Source organism: Mus musculus, chromosome 18, assembly GCF_000001635.26.
Source record: "Mus musculus strain C57BL/6J chromosome 18, GRCm38.p6 C57BL/6J".
NCBI classification, from domain to species: domain Eukaryota; kingdom Metazoa; phylum Chordata; class Mammalia; order Rodentia; family Muridae; genus Mus; species Mus musculus.
In genome coordinates, this window is record NC_000084.6 from 11,654,909 (window position 1) to 11,669,312 (window position 14,404).

General features: G+C 40.8%; 1 protein-coding gene across 6 annotated transcripts in view; it reads left to right on the forward strand.

Annotated features, from left to right (window-relative positions):
• The window catches only part of Rbbp8 (retinoblastoma binding protein 8, endonuclease), a 109,932-nt gene that overhangs the window by 21,633 nt on the left and 73,895 nt on the right, over positions 1-14,404 (forward strand). For 2 of the 6 annotated variants that reach the window (NR_045526.1, NM_001081223.2), the window contains exons 1-2: positions 2,441-2,784; positions 5,827-6,033. Coding sequence is in view for 3 of the 6 variants with exons in the window: in NM_001081223.2 (NP_001074692.1) it covers positions 5,925-6,033 (109 nt within the window). In the remaining 3 variants the exon portion in view is untranslated. Of the gene's footprint in view, positions 1-2,440; positions 2,785-2,862; positions 3,066-5,826; positions 6,034-14,404 lie in introns of those variants that run through there. The other 4 variants (XM_030250421.1, XM_006525812.4, NR_045527.1 and 1 more) reach the window with 2 other exon arrangements.

Genomic DNA, 14,404 nt, shown 5'->3' on the forward strand with positions numbered 1-14,404 from the left:
TGCTGGGTTTATCTAACTGCCAGGCATCCTCCTATATCCAGGCTGAGCTAATTTTTGGATATTTGGACTGCCTTTTCCAGTTTGTTGATGTTTCATTTGGACCTGACAGGTAGGAATGTAAGGAATTCAAGGCCAACCTCAGCTACACAGTAAACTTGAGGCCAACCTAGGTTGCATGTGACCTGTTTCAGCAACAAACAAAAATAAGATCTGGTAGATTATGGGGTCAATGATGAAGGTAAAGGGATGGACTTAGATGAGTTAATAGGTATGACTGACAGTATTTGGTGATAGGTTTGATAGGATATTTAAGGAAAAGTTTTCAAGGATTTGATTTATATAAATGGGTTACATATAGAGATGTGTTTTGTTTTCGTTTTGATTAAGGCAGGGCATGGCTATGTAGACTAGGCTGGTATTGTGCTTGCAGCAACTGTCCTAGTCCAGGTTCCTGGATGCCCAAGGTCTGGGATCATAGGCGTGTACCACAATAATCATAGCTTCAAAAATATCTTTTTGAAAAGATTTATTTTGTATTTATATGTATGTGTCCCGTGTGAATTTATGTACATGCAGATGCACTCATAATTCTGAATCTTGAAACAAATACTGCAGCTTGTTGTGAATTGCCTAATGGGGGTGCTAAGAACAGAACCTGGGTCCTCCCTAAGAGCATTAAGTGTTCTCTTAACGACTGAGCCATCATCTCTCCAGGATCTTTTCTTTGGAAAACTATTCTTTTTGTTTTGTTTTGGAGTCAGGGTTTCTCTGTGTAGCCCTGGCTGTCCTAGAACTCACTCTGTAAACCTGGCTGGCCTCGAACTCAGAAATCTGCCTGCTTCTGCCTCCCAAGTGCTGGGATTAAAGGCGTGTGCCACTACCACCAGGCTTAGAAAACTATTCTTAAATATTCGATTCAATGACAAACTGATCATAGGCTCTACCCATCTATACCCAAACTTGCTATTTCTACTAGAAACTATGTAAGTCCTATTATGCAAATTTTAGTACGTAACTTTGTGATAGAGAGTTTGCTAGAGGAAAAATATAACCCAATTTTCATTAAGTCTTATAAAATGGAGAAGGGGCTGGAAGATGATTCAGTAATTAAATTAAGAACACTGGCCACTCTTGCAGAGGACCAGGTTCCGTTCCCAATGTCTACATATGGCTCACAACCATCTATTGGTCCAGTTCTAGAGGACCCAATGCCCTCTTCTGGCCTCTGTAGGTACCAGGCATGCATGTGGTACACATACATATGTAGGCAAACACCCATACACAGAAAATAATACTAAAATCCTTAAAAAAAAAAAAAACTGGGAAAATATTGTAACAGTATTAAATACTAGGCAGCCTCTTAAAGCCTCCAACTTTTGTATGGCTGTGGAAGATGAATTCCCTGGAATGTGTAATCCCAAAGAGTAAGTAAAGTATTTATCCCTTAAGACCTGAGAGGAGTAGAAAACTGCCTTCTAGGCTGGCCTCAAATTGGCCAGTCTTACCGCTCTTTTTGCCTTCTCAGAGCTGGGACTATAGGCTTGAGTCACCATGTCCAGCACTACTCGACTTTTAAAATCTGTCCCCAGATCTTCTAAGGCACAGAAGTATCACAGAAAATTAGTGGACTGGTTTAACATGAGACTGTGATTCTATTTGCTTCCTTTATAGAACCTGTTGTTTACATTCAAATTGTACTGACTTACAACCTTAAAATAAGCCGCAGAAAATTCTGATTAAAAAAAAAAAAGTACAGCAGGGCTAGGAATGTGGCTTAGTTGATGGAGTGTTTACGTAGCATGCACAAAGCCCTGGGTTAGATGCCCAGCACTGCCAAAAAATACAATAAACTGACCTGGTGTGGTGGCTGCCACACGTCTATGATTATTATGGTATAATACCAGAATTCAGAAGATGGAAACAGGAGAATCAATTCAAGACCATGCACAGTGAATTTGAAGCCCACCTGGGGTACTCAACGGCCTGTTAACAAATAATTCTATACACTTTTCACATGTTTTACTCCGCACTTGCCAGAAACTCATCATCTAACTTTAGCAGCCTCCTTCTGAGTTGTGGTGTTCCCACCCAACGCGGGCCCAGGTGCCCATTACCGAACTGCAGGCAATGGCTATAACGCCGAAACCAAGGATGAGCCTATCCATCCCACCACATCCTTCCTCTCATCTCTAGGTGTGGTACATCCCAGGCCTGCCACGAATAGCGCGGCAGTCAAGGACAGTCCGGACTTTCTCCCAACCCAAGGAAGGGCTCGCGGTCAAGTTCCCAACAGGTGGACTATTTCCCGGGAACTCCACGAAGGCTGCCGGAGTCCGCCAGGCTCCTCGGGCCCTCGGGAAGCTCCACACCAAAGCACTTCCCACCCGCCAACTCGCTCGGCCGCGGCCCGGCGGCCCGGGGGAAAGGGGCGTGGCGCCGCGGGAACTCCGGCGTGACGTCACGAGACGGCCGCTGCCTCCGGGGCCGGGCGGGGCGAGCAGCCCTCCGGCCTGCCTCCGGGAGGTTCTGGCCGTCCCCTCCGTGGGTTCCGCCGCCAGGAGAAGGAGGGGACGCGGCGAGAGGTAGGCAGTAGCGAGCGGCGGGGCCTTCCCGGCCCGGAAGACGTCGCTCTCTTCTTTGAGCTCCCGAAGGCTCTGCTGGGAGGCTCGGAAGCTGTGAGTGAAGAGACGGATTCTCCTTCTTCCTACCCTGCGTGCTGGGTCGGAGCAGCTACTTCCGGTCGGACGCGGCGCTTTCGCGGAGGCGAAAAAGGCACCCGCCGAGGTAGGCTGGGCCCAGGCTGGTCCGGAGGACGCCGGCCGGGCTCGTACTCCACGCCGTCTGCCGGGCTCCGGCGCCCTTCGAGGACGCGCCCATCAGCGCTGAGCCCGCCCCGCGCATGCGCCCAGTGCGCAGCGCGCGCTTTTCGCAGTGTTAGAAGCGTCTTGCGTCTGACAGGGGCAGCGCTGGGGACCTGAGGGGCGTCTGATGCTGCTGGAGACCGGCTTGGAGTGAGGGCCGCGGCGAGTCTGCATTCTGCTTGTGAGAGGGACGCTGAATGTCATGTGCGTTTCCCTTGTGTGGGGTGACAGTCTAGTCTTACCGAGCGTCTTCAGCGGGGAGGTTTGCGATGCTGAGGACACACAGAAAAGCGTCACTAGCCTTTGTGTCCACAGAGACCCGGGAGACAAGATGAGTGTTGTAAGAGAGAAGGGCTCAGTGCGCAACGAATAACGGTTCAGAGGCAAAAGATTGGCTGCCAAGTGCTGAGCGAGAACACTAGACGGAAAGGATGCTGAGAGCAGAAATGTGCAAACTTGGTATTGATAGTTTTTACTGTTGAACAGTCATGGTGGCTCTCGTAGACGCAAGCGGATCTTTCAGAGTTCAAGGCCAGATTGGTCTCCATAGCGAGTCCTGAGTTCCGGGTCAGCCAGAGCTACATAGTGCGACCTCTTTCAAAACAACAGAAGGGCTGGATTATTTAACTACGTCATTGATGCAGTTTTCTAAAGGATACTTCGATTACACTGCCAGTTTTAACTTAGCTTTAAGTTTCCCATTAAAGTAACCAAACCTTTAAACGTTTCTTCCTTTTTTCTGTTTTCTTTTTTTTTCTTTTGGTGGGGGTTTAGGGGAGTAGAGTGAGGGGCTTTTTCAAGGTTTCTCTGTGTAACCCTAGCTGTCCAGGAACACCGGAGACCAGGCTGAGCTGGAGCTCAGGGAGTGCACTACTCATTGCCTGGCATACTTTTTTTTTTTCTCTTTCTTTCTTACTACAGAGAAGTATAGTTTGGGGTTCAAATCCTAGCCACGAAGTAGCCACACCCTGACTGTATCACCTTGAGCGGGTCACTTAATCTGTTATAACTGTGTGCCCAACTCTAAACTGAAGTTAATAATGTACCTCTTTCTAGGCTGTTCTTGTTTCATCTCCACCTACACCGGTTTTCAAGCCGATCACAGAGAACAGTAGTTTATCTCATAATACTCCGTAACAGACAAAGCCTTGGAGATGTAACTCAGTGGTTCTCACCTAGTATGCCTGGATTCTTTTCCAGGCACCATAAGAAATAATTTTTAAAAAAAGTTTAAATAGTCTCATCACTATTGCATCCAAGAGGATTAACAATAACTTGGTGTACCCAAGAAAATTAATGAGATTATTTGAAATCTATTTATGCTCAATTTTTGCTGATTCTCTTAAGAATGCCTAACTGCAATTTTTGTAACACTTGGTCAATGTGTGTATTATTTCTGTTGTGCTTTACCAAGAGCTAAGTAGTTGCATACATTCTTTTCTTTAAAAAATTAACTTTTAGGCTAGAATACAAAGTAATGGGTATCTTCCTACACGTGTCATTATGCAATGTGACCGGGTTGAATGAATTCTTGCAGCTTTAGAAGTTTCACTTTGTTTTGTTTTTTAGACTTATTTTTATTTTGTGTGTGAGTGTTTTGCCTGCATGTATGTCTTTCTAGTGTGTGTTTATGTATACATATCACATGTGTGCCTGGTGCCCATGGAGGCTAGGAGAGAGGGTCAGGTCAGGTCAGAGTCCCTAGAACTAGAGTTGTAGAAGATTGTGGATGCCAATGCTCTTAAACACTAAGCCGTTTTTTAGTTGTTTTGTGTTTGTACAGAGTCTGTGCATCCCAGGCTGGCTTCAGACTCTCTGTTTAGCTGGAGAATAGAGGATGGCCTTAAACTCCTGATCCTCCTGCCTCTGTCTAAGTGCAAGGAATATAGGCATTCACTACTGGGCTCAGTTTCTGGGTGCTGGGGATGGAACCCAGAGCCTTATGAGTGCTAGATACATGCTTTACCAACTGAGCCACATCTTCAGACTCTTTATGTGTCCTGCTCCTTCTCTGTTCCCTGCTATCTCTTCTGCCTCCTCCCATCATTTTCCTGTATAGCCTAGGTTGGCCTTTAGCTAGCAGCAGTCTCTCTCAGCCTCCCTAGTGCTGAAATTCAGGCATGAGTCACCATGCCCAACATGTTACTTTTGTAATGGCTAATTAATGGTTTCAGTTAAGAACACATTTTAAAATATGTATTAACTCATTTGAGTTTCTTAATAGACTGTTGCTTCTTTTTAGGGGCCACATAAGTTTTAAAGTTAATCATTAACTGCTACTATGAAAGTCACAGTGTACCTTTCTTCTAATAGCTTTGTACCTCTAAATAGACAGTATGTTCTTGGAGCTTGCTGACCCATCTTGCAGGTCTTTCCATTCCTTTTCCTTTCTTTTTAAAGATAGGGTCTTACGTAACCCAGACTGACCTTGAACTTGGAATTCTCCTGCTCTGGAGTGCCAGGATTATACATGTGCCAGCATAGCTGGCCAGTAAATCCTAATTCTGACTATGGATGACTATAAACCTTTCAATATTATTAGAGCCCTTTTTACTTTAGCATAATTTAGGTAATTATTCCTTCTTGAGTGGAAAAATTGAGAACCTGCCTGTAAATTTACCTATACGAAGGCCAAATAACTGAAGTCATAGTTTTCTCACTGTTCTCTCTCCTTCTCCCTTCCCACCACCTCTTTGACACAGGGTTTCTCTGTGTAGCTCTCACTGGCTTTGAATTCACAGAGATCCCCCTGCCTCCACCTCCCATGTTCTGAGTCTAGAGGAGTGGGTGGTACCCTGCTCTGACCATCATTTTCTTTCCCAGCTTCTGTCAAACTCTGAGTGATTGTAAACATGTAAGGAAAACCTGAGAATGAAAGCACAGCTGTCCTTGTGCTTTCATCCTGATTTCAGATTACGTGAAGGTGAGTGCAAAAAAGGTGACATATTGCAATCTGTCATTTCAGGTATTTCAACAATCCAAAGACAACGTCACACCTATGTAAGGACACAAGAAAGGTCAGGGAAACATCAGCAAATAGAAGGGTGAAGCCTGGTAAGCAAGATGAGCATTTCAGGAAGCGGCTGTGGAAGCCCTAATTCTGCGGATGCATCCAATGACTTCAAGGAACTCTGGACAAAACTAAAAGAGTATCATGATAAGGAAGTGCAAGGTACACTCTCTCTTTAAATACTTACAACTATAATAGTAGAAACTAGGTTTGATTATTTTATATTTTTTTTTTACATAGAGATAACATTATTTAGGGGCAAATGTCCCAGCTTTAAAGGGCATTTACTATCCTGATGCTTTATGATTTGTTTATTGATGAGTTGTTACATTATAACTACAACTTCTACAGAATATATGGGGGGGGTTATTGTTTTTAAATTCATGTGTATGTGTGTGAGCCTGCATGAGTATTTATGTACAATGTGTGTTCAGGAGGCCATATAGGCCAAAAGAGGATATCAGAACCTGTGGAACCAGAGTTATCGACAGTGAGCCACCATGTGGGTACTAGGAGCTGAACTTTGGTTCTCTGCAAGAGTATAAATGCTCTTAGCTGATGAATCATCTCTCCAGCCTCTAGAACGTAATTCTCATACAACTTGTCAGTTGTTACTTGTGTAACTCTGCTCTGTGGTGCTAAAAACAATAAAATTTATTGACTGCAGACTTAGATTTCAATTCTAATTTCATCTTCCTGCTGGCTTTGTAATCTTAGCTATTATATAATCTTTTATCTTTTTCCTATTATTATTTGCAGGATTATCTAGAGCTATAAAAATGCTATTGAAGTAGTGTGACGAACTTTTCAGGAGCTGTTTGCTACTAAACATTCGTATATAAAAGTGAATGGCAGTTTACTTTGAAAGTTCCTGTAGGTTACCAGAGATAGTCATATAGTCAGTCATACAGCTCACTGAAATAAGAGCTGTAAATGATTTATATGAAGGACATTGAATGCACAGAAGATTAAATAGTTGTATTTAGAATGAGTATATAAATATTTGTGTTAAAAGATACCTTAGAGACTAGGTATATAGCTCTGTTAACAGAATGATTGCCTGGCTTGTACAAAGCCCTGGGTTTAATTCCCCCAGTACCACATAAGCCAGATGCTATGGCACTCACCTGTAATCTCAGCTCTTGGGAGGGGAGACAGGAGGATCAGAAGTTCAAGGTTCTTCTCAGATCTTTAATGTATGATAGATTTTCCTCATATATAAGAAATGTTTCCTATTGAAAGTTTGTTTTTTTGAGGTGATGCTGAGGAAGGAAGCTGAGGCCTCATATATGCTGACTGAGTACTCTCCCACTGAATGACACTCCCAACTTTATCAGTATTTCTTGATTGGCTACTGCCACCATGTGTTTTATTATGTTGCCCCACAGCTTTAACATTATACCATAATGTCATTACAGTGTGATCCACTTGAATCAGTTATAAAGTTTAATTGTGGGGATGGATTGAATCTTTGTGGGGATATATTTCCATGGTAAATTTAGTTTCTTGCAAAACCTTATAATAGCCTCAGTAGATTCTGACTATGAACTTCAAAGTACCTTTGCAAGTCTTAGTGTACGTAGAGATACTTAATCACAAGATATATATTGAGTGTTTGCTGTGTGACAGAATTTTAATGCAGTATATTATGTTTAGGAAGATACCAGGAAGAACCAGTATGTGTTTCCATTTTCTTTCAGACCAGGCTTTCTAGTCGGATATATCTAGGCAAAACAGGTAGTAGGAGGGTGAGGAAGATAGACCTTTCTGAGAAGAAAGACTCTAGAAATGGAAAAACTTAGAGATAAAAAGCCTGATTTTTTTTTTTTTTTGAGCTTTCAAGTTGAAATTTATTTATGGAACCATTTCAGCTATTAGACAATCCACCTGAACTCCTGTCAATAAAGGATGGTTTCCTGGAGGAGATAACTAATAACTATTTAGAATTTGAAATGTGATAGAATGTTATTATCCCCTGGAGGTCTGGAGGTCACACTTGCTAACCAAAGGGTAATAACTTTTTTTCTTTTGGATATTTTCTTTATTTGCATTTCAAATGTTATTCCCTTTCCCAACAGCCTCAAAACCCCCATCTTATCTGCCCTCCCCATGCTTCTATGAAGGTGTTCCCCCACTGACCTACCCACTCTGGCTTCCCTATCCTCGAATTCTCCAACACTGGGGCATTGAGCCTTCACAGGACCTAGGCCTCTCCTCCCATTGATACCCAACAATGCCATCCTCTGCTACATATGCAGCTGGAGCCATGGGTCCCTCTATGTGTACTCCTTGGTTGGTAGTTTAGTCCCTGGGAGCTCTGGGGAGTCTGGTTGGTTAATATTGTTGTTCTTCCTATGGGGTTGCAAACCCCTTCAGCTCCTTCAGTCCTTTCTCTAACTCCTCCATTGGTAACCCCATGCTCAGTCCAATGGTTGGCTGTGAGCATTCGCCTCTGTATTTGTCAGGCTCTAGCCTCTCAGGAGACAGCTATATCAGGCTCCTGTCAGCATGCACTTCTTGGCATCCACAATAGTGTCTGGGTTTGGTGACTGTATATGGGATGGATCCCAAGTGGGGCAGTCTCTGGATGGCCTTCCCTTCAGTCTCTGCTCCACACTTTGTCTCCGTATTTCCTCCCGTGAGTATTTTGTTCCCCCTTCTAAGAAGGACTAAAGCACCCACACTTTGGTCTTCCTTTTTCTTGAGCTTCATGTGATCTGTAAATTGTATTGAGTATCCCGAGCTTTTGGGCTAATATCCACTTATCAGTGAGTGCATACCATGTGTGTTCTTTGGTGATTGGGTTGCCTCACTCAGGATGATATTTTCTAGTTCCATCCATTTGCCCAAGAATTTTATGAATTCATTGCTTTTAATAGCTGAGTAGTACTCCATTGTGTAAATGTTCCACATTTTCTGTATCCATTCCTCTGTTGAAGGACATTTGGGTTCTTTCCAGCTTCTGGCTATTATAAATGAGGCTCTATGAACATCGTGGAGCATGTGTCCTTGTTATATGTTGGAGAATCTTGTGGGTATATGCCCAGGAGTGGTATAGCTGGGACCATAGACTATGTCCAATTTTCTGAGGAACTGCCAGACTGATTTCCAGAGTGGTTGTACCAGCTTGCAATCCCACCAGCAATGGAGGAGTGTTCCTCTTTCTCCACATCCTCACCAGCATCTGCTGTCACCTGAATTTTTGATCTTAGCCATTCTACTGGTGTGAGGTAGAATCTCAGGGTTGTTTTGATTTGAATTTCCCTGATGACTAAGGATGTTGAACATTCCTTTAGGTGCTTCTTGGCCATTCAGTATTCCTCAGTTGAGAATTCTTTATTTAGCTCTGTACCCCATTTTTTAAAATAGGGTTATTTGATTCTCTAGAGTCTGATTTCTTGAGTTCTCTGTATATATTGGATATTAGCCCTCTATTGGATGTAGAACTGGTAAAGATCTTTTCCCAATCTTTTGATTGCCGTTTTGTCCTATTGACAGTGTCCTTTGCCTTACTGAAGCTTTGCAATTTTATGAGGTCCCATTTGTCAATTCTAGATCTTACAACACAAGCCATTGCTGTTCTATTCAGGAATTTTCCCCCTGTGCCCATATCTTTGAGGCCCTTCCCCACTTTCTCTTCTATTAGTTTCAGTATATCTGGTTTTATATGGTGTTCCTTGATCCACTTGGACTTGAGCTTTGTACAAGGAGATAAGAATGGATCAATTTGCATTCTTCTACATGCTGACCTCCTGTTGAGCCAGCACCATTTGTTGAAAATGCTGTCTTTTTTCCACTGGATGGTTTTAGCTCCCTTGTCAAAGATCAAGTGACCATAGGTGTGTGGGTGCATTTCTGGGTTCTCCAAAGAATTACAGACAGTTGGATGTATTTCCAAGTGGGAAGTGATATGTTAGGTAAGATGTGGTGCTGGGAAAGCAGATAGGTTCAGGTGAGCAGTATGTACATGCTAAGAAGATTCTCGCCAGTGGGGTTCAAAACAGGGTTTCTCTGTGTAGCCCTGGCTGTTCTGGAACTCTTTTTGTAGACCAGATTAGCCTTGAACTCAGAGAATCTCCTACCTCTGCCTCCTAAGTGCTGAGATTAAAGGCATGGGGCCAACATCCCTATAGCTAGGATTAGCTCCTGATTGCCAATCCTGTTGATTGTGGGTGGATTCATATAGAGCCATACTGAAAAAGAGGCATGAGATAGAACTGTCAAGTCTATAAATTAGAGCACTACAAGTGCTAAAAAGCTATCCTCTTTATCTGATTTGAATAAAGATGATAACTGTACAAGTTGTTTAGCTTTGTACTGTTTCAGATGCCTCATGATATGAAGATAGCTACCTCTGATTGCGTTATGTAAATGAGTGGAGTGTTTGGAAAAGTGTCTGCACACAGTAGGCAATATATGTTAGTTATGTTAGTTATGACCATCTTTCTGAAGCAGCAACTATATTTTATAAATGTCTACTGTAGACACTTGACAGTGGGATACTGAAAAAAACGTTTAATCTTAAGTTTCATATATTGATTAATTTTGTTTATAAAACATTATTTATTTATTGGGACTGTCTGTGTCATGTTGCTTGTGTGGAGGTAGAAGACAACTTTCATGAGTGAGTTCTCTTTCTTCACTCTGTGGGTCCAGGGGATCAAACTTAAGTTGTCAGACTGCAAGCCTGAGCTAGATAGGTGGCTCCTATTCTTGTCTGTCTGTCTGTCTGTCTCTCTCTCAATTTATCTTTCTCTTTCTTCTTTTCTTTCTTTTAAATTGGTTTTTTGAGACAGGGTTTTTCTGTATAGCCTTGGCTGTCCTGGAAATAGCTCTGTAGACCTGGCTGACCTTAAACTCAGAAATCCACCTGCCTCTGTCTCCCAAGTGTGAGGATTAAAGGTGTGCACCACCACCATCAAACTCCTATTCTCAAAGACAGGATCTAGGCCTGTCCCGAATTTCCTATGTAACCCAGGCTGATCATGAACATAAAATATTTCGGCTTTCTGTAATTTTTTTTCAGAAAGATTTTTTATAATTTTTAGTGTATGAATCCTTTATCTTCTAAGCATCTTATTTCCATGTTGTATCAGATAGATAGAGCAGATATTACATAGTTCAAGTTGATTTTAACCTTGCAGTGTAGTCCTGCCTCCATCTCCTGCTATTACAGGTATACATAGCCGTGCCCTGCTGGTGTCAGCCTTTTTCCTATCCCTATGTAGGAGTTCTTACATATAAGGCAGATAGACTAGGTGCAGTCAGAGGGTAGCTTTGGGAAATGGCTCTCTCCTTCCCTTATGTGAATTTGAGGGATTGGACTCTGGTCATCAGACTGGCAGCACCTATACTTGCTGAGCCTTCTGGGCCAGTCTAATTCTTGCTCTAATTTAAGTGTTTTTATTATAGCGATATAAAGTTGACTAACTTACCCATTTAAGTGTTTATTTAAAGGGAAATATATTTTGCAGGTTTCTTCTTTATGTTCTTCTGTAAACAGGGTTTTCAGGAGACCTCTGTTTTATGATAAAGTAACATTAAAAAAATGTATATTTCGAGCCGGGTGGTGGTGGTGCACGCCTTTAATCCCAGCACTTGGGAGGCAGAGGCAGGAGGATTTCAGAGTTCGAGGCCAGCCTGGTCTACAGAGTGAGTTCCAGGACAGCCAGGACTACACAGAGAAACCCTGTCTCGAAAAAACCAAATCAAACCAAATATATATATATATATATATTCCTTGAGAGTAAAAGAATATGTTTGTTATAAAATCTGACAAATACTACATAGTAAATAGCTCACCCTTGTTTTATAGTTGGTAATTCCTTTATATTATGCAATCCTTGTTGCTGCTTTTTTAATAGGCTTCATGGTCTCAGGAATGTTGGTGTGCTATAAAAAGCATTAAGAGGGTAAGGTATAAGAAGCAGATTTATTTCCTACTTATAGATTTTTTGAAAGTCTTAAATAATAGTGTTTTTGCTTATTTGTTTAAGACAGAGTTTCACTATGTAGCTCAGCTGGTCTAGAAATTGCTGTGTAACCCAAGCAGGCTCAGACTCAAGATCTTCCTGCCTCAGCCTCATAGCCTTGGAATTATAGGCATGTGCCACCATATTTAGCATAGTCAGCACTATTTGTAGAAAATTGACATTATTTAAAAATTTAGTTTGGCTTACTGACTATTTCCCAAACAAAAGAGGGCTTTTGTAATATTAGGTCCTTTGTCGATAAGTTTTACATAGTTCCCTATAAAACTGGATCCTCTGACTATATAATAACATCAAAGACCTGCCTGGAGGGTACTTACTTTTTAAAAAGATGATGGGGGATCTACTTAGAAAACTAATACAAGAGGCTATTTGCAAGACATCAAACATAGACTTGTCTGGACAGTGCAGGTTTTGAAGTCTATATAGGAATCAAATTTGACTCATTACTTTTTAAAGCTTTGTGTGAGTAAAAGACAAAGGCGAATGTTAGGACGAGTAAGTAGTACTTGAGGTGCATGGTTTTATATAGACAGCCAAGGACGTCTTCACATAAGAAATTACACACATCTGTATACCCTGCTGTTTCTTGTTGAGCTTTATTGTTGGCTCCATTTAACCAAAACATAATAAAACAACAGCAGTGATCTATAGAACAGTGTGTACACCAATCAGGATATAATAAGCTTCATGCATTTCTTTTAAAACTAAAAGTAAATGGTCTCCCATCTTATGTTGAAAATCAGCAGTTTGCAAACTGCATTGTTTGCAGAGGGATAATTGTGGAAGATACTAGTCACTAAGTTTTTAATCTTTTTAGCATAGTTGACTCCTTTCATCATTGTTCATCCTAGTGTCTAAGATGTCATTGAGAATAGACAGCTTTCATGCTTTGATTTCAGAATATCAGGTTTTAATAGAAGATTCAGAATTCTTTAACATTCAAGTCCCAAGAATATATTTGGGTAGGATTTTTATTTTTAAAAATCTCAGTATTGGATTTATTATTAAAAGCACAAGTAACAAAGTAAAATTTAGAATATTTGGTTTTTATACTATTTTATAGTGTTTACTGTCCACACTAGGTTCTGCTACCACATCTCAGCCAATATAAAGTTCTATGTTTCATAAACCTAGACCATTTTCATAGGAAACTAGGCCTTTTGGGGCAGGGCATAATTGCAACTGCTTTAGAAATGGAACAGTGTGGAGGCTCTAACATGACAGGATGTCTGTACCTTAAGTCTGGGTTTTGTTACAGTTGTTTATTGTTCTACTTATTTTCACATGTTTCATCAACATTACAAAAAGGTATTTACATAAGCATTATATACGTACGTACATATGACTTAAGTACTACAAAGTCAACAGTTTTGGCTCATAGTACTAGTGCCTAATAAGAACTCTCTAAGTAGTTATTATAGTATTTTATTATTTGTATTTATAACTACTGTAAATTCAGTGAAATTCACAAGAGTTAGTTTATCTATTTTGAAATAAAAATTAGGCAAATTACATATATATTAAGTATAGCTGATTTTATAAATTAGTTTGTAGTTTAGAATAGAAGTAATTTATTGTATCGTTAGGGAGGATTTTTCTTGGTAAAATCAAATTACTTAATCTTTAGATGAAGCTCTGCTTATATGGTTTTTATCTGGTTAAAGAACTAAAACAAGAATTAATAGCATTAGGTATTGTTTATATATCATAAATTGAACTAACTCTTACCTCATCTATGAACTTTTAAACTTGTTTAGTTTAATATAACAGCATATACTTGCCCTTGATTTCCTCCAAAATTCATAGAATGAATAGATGTATGATTAATCGATGTCCTATAATGCTTAGTCTTTTGAGCACTGTTTCCTCAATACGTTGCCAGTGTTATGATCGCAAATACTTTGTTGAACAGACTACCTGTTCATACAGGAGCTACATTGTTGTATAGCCTCATTCCTCCTGATGGGTGTGGAGCAGGATTAAAGCACACTTTATAGGGGTTCTAATTGTAGATTCCTAATTGACTTGATGAATAGCAAATGCTAAAATTTAAACACACACATATGCACATTGAAACCTGTTTCAGGGCTGATGTACATGACAGAACAGATGCCTCACAGGTGTTGACTGCTTGTAAGATAAAAGAATAGTCTTTCCATATTTCCCAAGAAGTTTCTTTTGAACTTTACATGGATTTTCCACTTTGTTGTGTCTTTTCTAAAAAATAAAGAATCTTTATTTCATGGCTAGAATCCATTTCATCTTTGGCTACTTTTCACTTGGAGAAGCGGACCTTAGTTTTAGAAGTCAGCAAAAATTAAAAACAAGAAAATCTGTCAGCAAGTAAAATTCCCCACATTGGAAAAAAGAGACCAAAATTGCTGACTGTAGTCTTCATTCTAATGGGGGTCATAATTCTTAGTTTTGCAGGAGTACTGTTTTGCTGAGGACTTCCAAGGTCCCTTGAGTTTGTCACCATTACCCAACAAAAAGAAAGCACTTTGGTGTAGGAATTTGGCAGCTGTGAAGGAAAAAAAAAA